General features: G+C 42.0%; 2 protein-coding genes across 2 annotated transcripts; one reads left to right on the plus strand and one right to left on the minus strand.

Moving 5' to 3' along the window:
* Window positions 1-956: 956 nt before the first annotated feature.
* Window positions 957-4,734, minus strand: LOC129588086 (exostosin-1-like). The gene is made up of 4 exons (XM_055482135.1): window positions 4,479-4,734; window positions 3,750-4,237; window positions 2,774-3,332; window positions 957-2,325 (listed from the first exon to the last, which is right to left on the minus strand). The coding sequence occupies exons 2-4, from the start codon at window positions 4,165-4,167 to the stop codon at window positions 1,050-1,052; spliced, it is 2,253 nt and encodes a 750-aa protein (XP_055338110.1). The 5' UTR covers window positions 4,168-4,237; window positions 4,479-4,734; the 3' UTR covers window positions 957-1,049.
* A 212-nt stretch (window positions 4,735-4,946) lies between these two features.
* Window positions 4,947-9,315, plus strand: LOC129588109 (complex I assembly factor ACAD9, mitochondrial-like). Its single transcript, XM_055482185.1, has 18 exons — window positions 4,947-5,401; window positions 5,455-5,545; window positions 5,632-5,733; window positions 5,813-5,925; window positions 6,151-6,251; window positions 6,309-6,495; window positions 6,551-6,656; window positions 6,895-6,968; window positions 7,192-7,267; window positions 7,454-7,524; window positions 7,602-7,721; window positions 7,794-7,922; window positions 7,990-8,069; window positions 8,193-8,322; window positions 8,450-8,527; window positions 8,659-8,787; window positions 8,884-8,956; window positions 9,044-9,315. The coding sequence occupies exons 1-18, from the start codon at window positions 5,114-5,116 to the stop codon at window positions 9,139-9,141; spliced, it is 2,046 nt and encodes a 681-aa protein (XP_055338160.1). The 5' UTR covers window positions 4,947-5,113; the 3' UTR covers window positions 9,142-9,315.
* Window positions 9,316-10,421: the final 1,106 nt, after the last annotated feature.

Below are 10,421 nucleotides of genomic sequence, written 5' to 3' on the forward strand. Positions count from 1 at the left end.
AGTCGTTCACATAAGTACTGTACTGATTTATTTCAACTACATACCATTGTAGAAAGCATACAACCTATCAGATTAATTTTTGCACAAAAATTTTTCTCATTTTGCCGGGCGATTTAATACGAATCAAACGGAATTAACAAAAATAAGTCGTAACGAACGAACGCAGGACAACTGATCCGCGAGTACCGATTCCATATATAGTGTCGGATGTGAAACTGACCGACTTCCTGCAAGCATGATAAACTCTCGAGAGACACGAGTGTAGTAAATGTCTCCTACAATCCAGCGGCGGGAATGTGCTGTTCCATTAGCTAAGCCCGTGGCCCGCTTTTATCATCGGAATCAGGTCATCGTGTCCTGGCAACCTGGTAAATAATTAAGGTAAAATTGATCTGGACACGTTAACCATCCTCATTCACCACTACTTGGCGGAAGTGAAAGTGTCGCTTTCGGCCAATTGACCGGCTCCCCCGCCTCCCCGTGGTCACACTTTATTGCTAGCCCTGCTGAATCCGACACACACGAAAGGACAATAATGATTTGTGCCGAGGATAAGAATGTAACGTTGCATCCAAATTAAAAGCCATCTTTTATCTACGTTCACGAATTCTTTTCACCTCTCTATTGTGTGAACTTAATTGAGACGAGCAGACAAATTACTGTACAACAGCTACTGCTGCATGCCCGTAAAATGCTTCCTCATTATTGTCCGTGTAAAGAAAAGCAGGTACCAGGTAATGCGATGAACCTTGCTTTAATGCAGACTACAGAATAAAATTCTTTTTGATGGGAGTTTACAACAGGATTTCGACCATGTATTTCAGTTTACAGTCAGTAGTCATACCACGAGATTTTTCTTATAGGTTTGTGAATGAATCGCAGTGAAAAGGCGGCAAGTACGGCGAAAAATAAAACATTTAGCTACCGCTACTCAACACATGAATTTCTCGCCAGGTTTTTCATATTTTAATGCTTTTTTAAATGACAACACAGTAAACTAATACTACAATGCACATTTCGAGATCATAGCGAAAAAGAGAACAAAAAATCTATGGTGCGGTTTTCAAACTGTTTTCCAGCTGGCGGTATTTTTTCCTGTAGCTGGACACGTTATCTTTATACAATACAGGATTATAAACAACAGATGACCGTAAAAGAGGCATGTAACCAAACAACTGCACCAATTCATTGATGCAATCACTCCGTTGGCGTACCGTTATCCAATACCTGTCCATGTCAGAAGTTATAGAATCCTCATCCGACATTTTTCTGGTCAATCGCGCAGGCGGCACTCTTGTGATTCTCGCCGCCAGGAAATTTAGCAGAATATCCAAACAAATATCGGGCAGATTCGGCACCACTTTTTCTTTGTAATGCCAGAGAAGGCCATAATACTGTACGTGAAAAAAGGCTTCTTTCATGAAGACCAGCGAATATTCGTTAGTTAGTTTGTCCGAATATTTCCACGATTCGCTTGGCTCGTCCCAATAGTGTGAGGCTGCCCGGTAGCCAACAATACGGCTGGGAAAAGACTTCCAGACGTGGAAACCATACTCGAAATCTTCCCAGGTAAAACTGCAGTCGTCCTGCACGAGAAGAACTCCTTCCGTCGAGACCTGTTTTCTGAACGCTTGCTGTAGTTGCGAGAAATTCAGCTGTGCGTCTTCCACACGGAAAGGGGTTCGCAACCAGGTCCAGCTGTTCAGGGTACTCAGTGTTGTGGCTTTCCAGGGGCTAAACACAATGACCTTATCCACAAATCCGATACGGTTAATGACTTTCAAAAGCCGCACGAAACGTCCCATCAAATTTTGCTTGCTAGTTACGTTGACGAGGATCGTTAGATTTTGCTTTGTATACAACCGTGGTTTATGCACATTATGAATGAATCCTCGGTGAAAGTTATCCAGTTCAATATGCGTCAATTGTGACATGGCCATTGCCGGCCACTTATTCCAATAGTCTTTCGCGCGCCGCACGGTAGCCAAGCGGTTGCGAACAATTTCCAAAGTCGTTACTACAATTCTTTCAATGGAAGAAAAATACTGTCGCCAAAGTAGCTGAGTCTGTTGGCGGTAAATAAGTATCCGGTCGAAGTGGATGGATCTCAGCAGACTAGGAATTTGTGTCAGAAGTCGTTCGTCCGCCATGACCGCTGCTTTATTCCAGTCTATCACTTCGGTGAAAGGCAGCTCCCAATCGTTTGATAATATTACAGGAACACAACCGGCTTGCAGTGATTCCAAAAACCGGAAGGAACCCAGTCGCCGACCCCGAGGGACAAGGCAAAAAGTGGTATTATCCAGCAGAGTTTGGTAATCGTACCTGTAACAAGGCTTCGTGAATGAGTTATGCATTTATCACAACAACCAATAATTCCTACACCAACTTAACAACACATAATATTATAAATAAGCTCCGGCACAAAGGCGTTGTGGAATCACAGACAAGGTGTGTACAACTGGTACAAGTATCAGGAAAGCGACGTATAGGAATGAAATCGAAACCACGGTACGATGGCGCATCAAGAACCGATTTATGCCGCATAATTTTTTTAAAAAAATCGGTGGTTTCGGCAGAGACAGGAAACAGTTCAGGCAGCTCTTCCTACCCATGCTTATTATAGGCACCTAACTGTTAAGCAGCACCATGTCCACTACGGATTCAAAAAATAATAAAAAGGTGCCCACGTGAATACTTCTAGAAAAATTCTAAAACTAAATGCACCCTTGTTACGGACGCCATTTATCTGTACTTGCTGTCACCGCGTTACCGGTCGTAAAGAGAATCATCTCGATCGCAACGTTCGTCTCGTAGTTCCTTCGACTGCTTTCCATGGCGGCATGTAGTCAAAATGATAATATCCTTCCCATTGTGGATGTGGTATAGCGAATTACGACTGTTGGATCCAATGCCATACAGATAACGTTTTCCTTTGAAGGATACTAAATAACTTCGGGCTAACTCGGGATAGCGAGTGCTTCGTGCCAGCCGACCAGCATCCTCCCCTCGCACAGGCAGTGTGTTATGAAATAGCGGAAGACTAACATCAAATCCTTTGCGAAATTTTCGTGTTGACATACTCGCTTTCGCCAAGATAGCATAACCAATGTCGAAACCGATGTCATCTTCGAAGTAGTCAGGGAAGGTTCCGGAATACAGGTTGAATATTATGTGATTTCGGCCATTATTCCAGTATTTCTGAACTAATGGGTCCAGATGAATGCGCTCATCGATGTTGGTGATGTACTGATCACTAAGGCGGTCCCGATCCAAGGTGTCCAAACCCAACACGAATACACAAGCTTCTTCGGGATTCTCGGTTGCGTAACCTGCATTAAATTTTCAAAACATGTCATTCACTGCCGCCAACGAGCTCACCGATTACACCGAACTGGCCATCCAAACCTAAAGCTATTTTAACCGGGAAGAATACTAATATGCATACTCTTTTATCAGGCAATGGCCTACAGCATTTGAATAGAAAAGACTATAATAAAGGTTGAAACATTATAAAACAAATAAAACAGCGCATTTTTTCTAAACATGAGAACACAGAGAAGATTTTCAAAATTTTTAAGCACAAAGCTTTCTGCATGCGTACATAGTAAATAAAATTACTCAGAGAACATAAAATTATTCAAAGGCATTAAAATTATTCAGAGAACTAAAAAAGACCAAAAAATACGGAATCCAATACCACTAACCACAAAAATTACCATGGTCAGAATTATTTTTAACGCACATACCTGATGCTCGAAGTGCTGCCAGTAAATTTTTATAAATCGGCGACAAGAATTTATCTTCAGGATATACAAATAATTTAAACAATCCACGACATCGTTGGAAATCAAAACACTGCTGCATGGTGCATTCCTGCGTATCGAAAGCCCCGCTATTTTGATTGACGGATAATTTCTCTCCTGTATGAATATCATGCAAAATATCCATCAGTCCGAAATCAAAACTGTCAGCTCGCACGGTATTCCTGACGTCCTTTGCTGGCTCCACACCGAAGAACGTGGAAGGCTTTCGTTTGGAATGTGGACTTTGGTCATGCACGTTCATCAGCCCATATCCAAAAATGAGTATACATCCCAAGCAACTGCCAAACAATAAATACAAAACACTGTTTCTGCGAGATTCGCTTTTCCTGCGCACTTCCATTCCAGTTCGTGTTCTGTGCTCAAGTGTCTCCAAAGTGAAAAAAATTCCAAACCACGCTACACTAACGCGACTGCAAAACAAACGCAAGTCAAGCCATAGCTAATTGTAAATTTTGTGGTGAACACTGAACGGTTTATCAAGTTAAATACTTAAATTGTTAAAACGACAAATCGTAAATCAGCTTGCTGTAGAATGTAGATTAATTACAGCTTCCATCTATCTTCAATGAAGACAGACTCTTCAATTCCCACAACCAGCATTCTATTTACTACAAAGAAAAAATACCAAAGGAGGAGTAAGAACATAAGTACCTTCTAGTTCTGCGTTGCCATTCCGTGTCTCTGCATTTATCAATAAACTGAGGAGTAAAGGTAAAGCCAAAGGAAGTAATAGTTGATGCTGTTCTTCTTTATCATATAGGTGACATAATCGACCCATTTTGGCTTCAGTTTCTCCGCTTTCCTCACCCCGTAATCGTAAATAAACCTGAAAACAATTTTACTTTCAAACTGCAGTTTCTAAATAAAGTAAACTTGCGATTCATAAAAATGACGCCAAAACAATGTCACAAAAACATAGTAAAAATCTTCTTTCGTTTTTTTCACTTTTATACAGTTATTGTTACTGCGCACCGGTGGTCGTGCAGAACCCATGTAACGATTCACAACGTTGATGAGCCTGACAGTGACGACTATAGTCCACTTCGGCCGTTTCGTTAGTTTTGACACTGTTGTTTTCCCCTTATTTCCAAAAAAATTTGAAGTTTTGTAACCGCATAAAGTTAGCCGTACACCACAGTTGATTTTACACGTTGTTGACGTTAAATCATTTTTCTGACGTTTTGTTTTAACGTTTACATGCTCGAAGGTGCTGGTTGAATCCATATAACTGTATTGCTTGTTGTAGTTTGTGGGATCAGTCGCCCGTGCATACGGTGTTAGCGACCATGAGGTCGGCGTTGCACAATCTCACATCGCGGGTTCATGGTTCTTCTCCGCTGGCTGTGGGTAAAGGACTTCCGTTCGCTCGCACAACCCGAGCATCTCTTACGCCTGTGCAGCCCTCACGATGTCAGGTTACTGTTGACCCCGCTGCTGTCGTTGGCATACAAAATCAAGCCACTAAAGGCGATGAATTTGAATTAATCCGGAAAAAAACACGAGAGTACCTAGAACGGCCAAAGAAAGATCGTGCGCCGTTTATTAAATACCTCTTCGTGAAGCAAATTGACCCGGTAAGGGCAGTGTTTTGTTGTGGAGATTTTTTATTGAACGCATGTATTTGTAGACATATTTGGAGTATCCGCAATTGGATCTGGAGCAGCTGAATACCCTGCGAGACCAGTGCGAACCGGTTATCAACAAAATGAAATCTGATGGTGCGTGAATGAGTCGTTCGTGCCATAAGGTGTGCATGTTGTGGGCTCGCACCGCTCTTCAGATTTACGCGAAATGTTTTATACAGTTGATCCAGGAACCATTGATTTTAATGAAACCATCCCTGCTGATCTGATTGCTGCCTTGAGTAATTCAGGCGCATTTGTGCACACCATTCCCCGCACTCATGGTGAGTGGATGTTTGTTTTTTTCCCGTTGGTGTATTTTTCTGTACTCTGCTCCTTTAGTCGTAGTCTTTTAATCGATAGATGGAAACGATTTGGACGTTACGGGCTATACGAGAATGGTGGAGTCACTGAGCTTGAATGGGAATATTTCTCTAGGAGTCTTGGCGTATCATCAAGGCAGTTGGGCCAGTCGGGTAATCGTTATCAGAACTGAAAAAAAACACGGTTGATAAAACAAATATTGTGAATGATGTTTAAATATACAGTAGTGTTTTATAATTTACGGTAGTATATTATTGCACATGAATAATATCTTTCCCGGTATTTGAAAGTTTTAATGCTTGACCATACTGAGTTAGTGGTTAGTAGAGGATTTAGCAGTCTGCCAGCATGTTATGTAGTGCTATCATTAATTCCAGATTATCTCAAAATATGGCACTGAGGAGCAAAAGAATTTTTATTTACCAAAAGTTGCGAAGGGTGATGCCACGTTTTCGGTCGGAATAGCGGAGGCTGAAAGGTATAATGATAATTAGTACGAAAATTATCCTCTTCTGCAAAAACTTTTAGTTTGCAGCGGATCAGATGTCGCCAACATGCAGTGTAGTGTTCGAATGGGTCCTGACAATCGCGGCTATATAATTAATGGCAAGAAAAGCTGGGTTATCAATGCTCACAAAACGAATTATTTTTTGATTGTGGCGAAACACGAAGGAACCGGCCTGAACATTGAAGTAAAAGACCCAACGGAACAGTTTCAAATGGTACATATTTTTTTGTGATTTGATTTGTGGGAACGGCAGTAAGGAGTTTTCTTAGATGCAAGCCAAACAAGGCAGCATGTCAGTTCTTCTCATACCAAAAAAGGCGCCAGGAATATCCGTCCAGGATCCTGTTGATTTTATTGGTCTTCGCGGCTTGCAAGGTATTGTTATTTGCCTATTATAACACCGTAGCTACAGATACATAGCGCGTTGCTGTTTCCCTACATGAAAGGAAGGTTATTCCAAATGTTACTTAATTGCAGAAAACAGTAAATGTTATTTGTTTTAATGTTCGTTATGTATACGGCCTTAATACGGATAGTCAGGAAAGTGAAGACGATGGACCACGCACCTGAAAGCGGTCTACTTAAATAATGCTATGCTTGAATATTTTTGTAGTATCGGAAGTGCATTTTAATGACGTGGCAGTTAGTCTGGACTCCTTAGTTGGACAAGTTGGTGCGGGCTTTTCAGTAAGGTTACTATGATGTATTGTACAATCGTTGTTTTGTATTTGTAATGCTAGGCCCATACTTAAGTTAACACAGTTAAACTGCAATTACAGTTGCAGTAGTAATTCTGCATCTTCAAAACACTCATTTTACATGTGCTATTTTCTTTTTGCAACCGAAGGAAGGAAGTCAAGTAGCATAAAAACTGTATTGTCCTGTGTCCATATCATTTTAAAATGTACAGATTGCTATGGATGCCGTGGCCAGTCAAAGGCATGTCATCGGAGCCATTTGCCTTCCATTGCTGCGAAAAATGATTGGTGAATACTGACTGACTAATTCGTAATTGCGATTCTTCTCACTCGTAATATACCGATTGTTTTTGCACTTACTTTGGGGTAGCGGTAAAGGCACCGCATGGTGTCAGATTTTGGTATTGCTTTCACTTCTCACAACAACGGCTTACTACATGCGTTTTTTTATAACTGGTACTGCTTTTGTTGTAGATGGTGCCACACAGCATATGGTACACCGCAAATTATTTAACCGTCATCTGACAGAATTTCATATGATGAGGGTAAGCATGCGTGAGCGCTTCTGAAATTTGTAATGATATTTTGTGCGTGGCTTGTAAACTCTTTTTTCCTGCTCCAGGAAAAGCTCGTGGAAACGACCTTTTTGACCTATGCTTTGGAAAGTGTGACGTATATGACATCCTTATTGATGGACCAAACCGTTAAGCCGGAATTTGATATGGAAGCTGCAGCTGTGCGGGTATGGTTTTGCTTTCGATTTTTCTCAGTCCTGTTGCAGAGATTTTGAAAATATAAATATGAATGTTTTTAGGTACTTGCGGCAAATATTGTGCCACAATGCATAACCAACATCATGCAGATTTATGGAGCTGAAGGTGTGACGACAAATTCTTATCTCGAGTTAGCCTTAAGAGACTTCTTAACGCTTAGTCAGCTTGACGTAAGTATGGGAAAACGGTTGTAGTTTGACGGGATCATCTGCTACGGTAGATCGACTCTTTCTCCAGGGTGGGACGGATGTTGCGCGCTTGTTTATCGCACTCTCTGGTTTCCAGTTCGCCGGAATGCAGTTGATGGACCATGTGAAGTGAGTGTGGGCAGTATTTCATTTCTTTTTGAAATTCTGGACAATAAGTACATCCATCGTCTTTGTGTAAAACCATATCGCGGTTTGCTAAGACTTTTGTTACCCGTGTTTCTCAATTTTTAGTAAAATTAACAATCCTAAAAGAAACCCGTGGTATGCTTTCAAGTTTAATATGAAATCCGAATTTACTTCCCAACGGAAAGTCAGGAAAAGGACAGTGTTTTTGGAGGATTATCTTCATCCGACTTTTCAGGTGCGCCGAAACAAAACAGTGCTTTCGTTTTCGAGAGAACTCTTGTGGCATACGTTAGAAAAATTGTTGTTGGTATGTACTGTTGGCAGTGCTGTGCAGTTTTAAACATCGGCCGTTTAATCTTTAGCATACAGCAATTCACCTGGAGGACTGCTGCAATCGTTTGCATTTGAACATCGAAAATTTACTGCTTAGACATCACAAAGTAAGTGTGCGAGGTTCGAAGTTATAATTGGAAGATATAAGGATGCAATGAAATTTATAAAATTTGAAAGTGTTGACTTAGTGCATTCCGAGGCCATAATCGTGGTGCAAAACAGTTTTCATGATTTTAAGGAGCTAATACACCAGCAAATGCATTTGCGAAGAATTTCGGAAGCGGTAACTTTGGTTTATGCGTGTTTTGCTGCCTTGGGCCGTGCATCTCGTTCCTACTGTCTGGGGATAAAAAACGCTGAATTGGAAGTACGTATTGTCATTTTGTCATTTTATGATGGAATAACTAACCATAAGGTGCTAGCTGATACATTTCTCAGTTTGCTCACTGCATTCCTGTTGTAGATGCAGTTGGCCACATTATTTGCCCAATACGTGGATCAGAAAATTCATTGGATGTGTGAAGAAATAGAAGAAGGTGAGTCCATTAAACGTGACGTATCTGATAGTAACCCTGATTGCACGCGAAACTGAGAATGCTCATTAATAATGGGTACATTTTCAGACACGTGGGGACGTGATGCAGGAATTCATCCTGTAGTGAATTTCATGGTGCGAACCAAAGGATACAGTCTGGAGCATGCGCTTTCGCGTAATTATTGAAATTGTATTCTACTACTGTCTGCCTTGTGCGAAAGCTTTAAAGTGATACCTTGGAAGTATGAGATAAATAAGGCAAACGTTGATTGGACCTGTGGTGGAGTTGTACAATATGTTTTGTTTTTTTGTGAACTAATTAATAAATCGGGATGTATGAACGCGAAGTTCGTACGTGATGGGTTTGTTGGAAGTTCGGATACTGCGTACCGTTCATTGGTTGATTGAGCAGTTGAACTTGACTTACAGTACTTGAGAGAATACAAAACGGAAGTACACGAATGAGCGGTTTATAGTAGTATTGTACGTACGTGAATGACGCTGTTCTCCATATTCAAGCGAGCGAGCGAAGCATTTTTAATTTAAAGTGTGTAACGGGGCGAACCGGGTTCCCGGGGTCCAGGCCGGGGTTTGGGGCGGAGCCCCAATAAGCAGGGGGTGCGGGGGGCGCAGCCCCCCGCTGAAGCAAGTGAGAAGGTAGTTTAAAATCAAAAACCTAACCGGGTTATAATTGACGGACCCAATGGGGGAATGTGTGTTCGACCGTAAATTTTGACCCAGTACAAACGCTTAGACCGGTCCGTGTGGTGGCTTTTTTGAGAAACCGTAACGTAAATTATAACCGGGTCATTATTGACGAACCCGCCGTAGTAATATACGGGGGGTCAGGAAATTTGGACCCGGTCCGGATTTTTTTAACGGCCCCCGGTTGGTGCAGTTTTGGGGAACCGTAACGTAAATTATAACCGGGTCATTATTGACGAACCCGCCGTAGTAATATACGGGGGGTCCGGAAATTTGGACCCGGTCCGGATTTTTTTAACGGACCCCGGTTGGTGCAGTTTTGGGGAACCGTAACGTAAATTATAACCGGGTCATTATTGACGAACCCGCCGTAGTAATATAAGGGGGGGTCCGGAAATTTGGACCCGGTCCGGATTTTTTTAACGGCCCCCGGTTGGTGCAGTTTTGGGGAACCGTAACGTAAATTATAACCGGGTCATTATTGACGAACCCGCCGTAGTAATATAAGGGGGGGTCCGGAAATTTGGACCCGGTCCGGATTTTTTTAACGGCCCCCGGTTGGTGCAGTTTTGAGAAACCGTAACGTAAATCATAACCGGGTCATTATTGACGAACCCGCCGTAGTAATATACGGGGGGTCCGGAAATTTAGACCCGGTCCAGATTTTTTTTGCGGCCCCGGGTGTTGCAGTTTTGGGGAACCGTAACACAAATTATAACCCGGTCATTATTGACGAACCCGCCGTAGTAATATATGGGGGG

The sequence above is a fragment of the Paramacrobiotus metropolitanus genome, unplaced genomic scaffold (assembly GCF_019649055.1).
Source record: "Paramacrobiotus metropolitanus isolate TYO unplaced genomic scaffold, Prichtersi_v1.0 Parri_scaffold0000028, whole genome shotgun sequence".
NCBI lineage: Eukaryota > Metazoa > Tardigrada > Eutardigrada > Parachela > Macrobiotidae > Paramacrobiotus > Paramacrobiotus metropolitanus.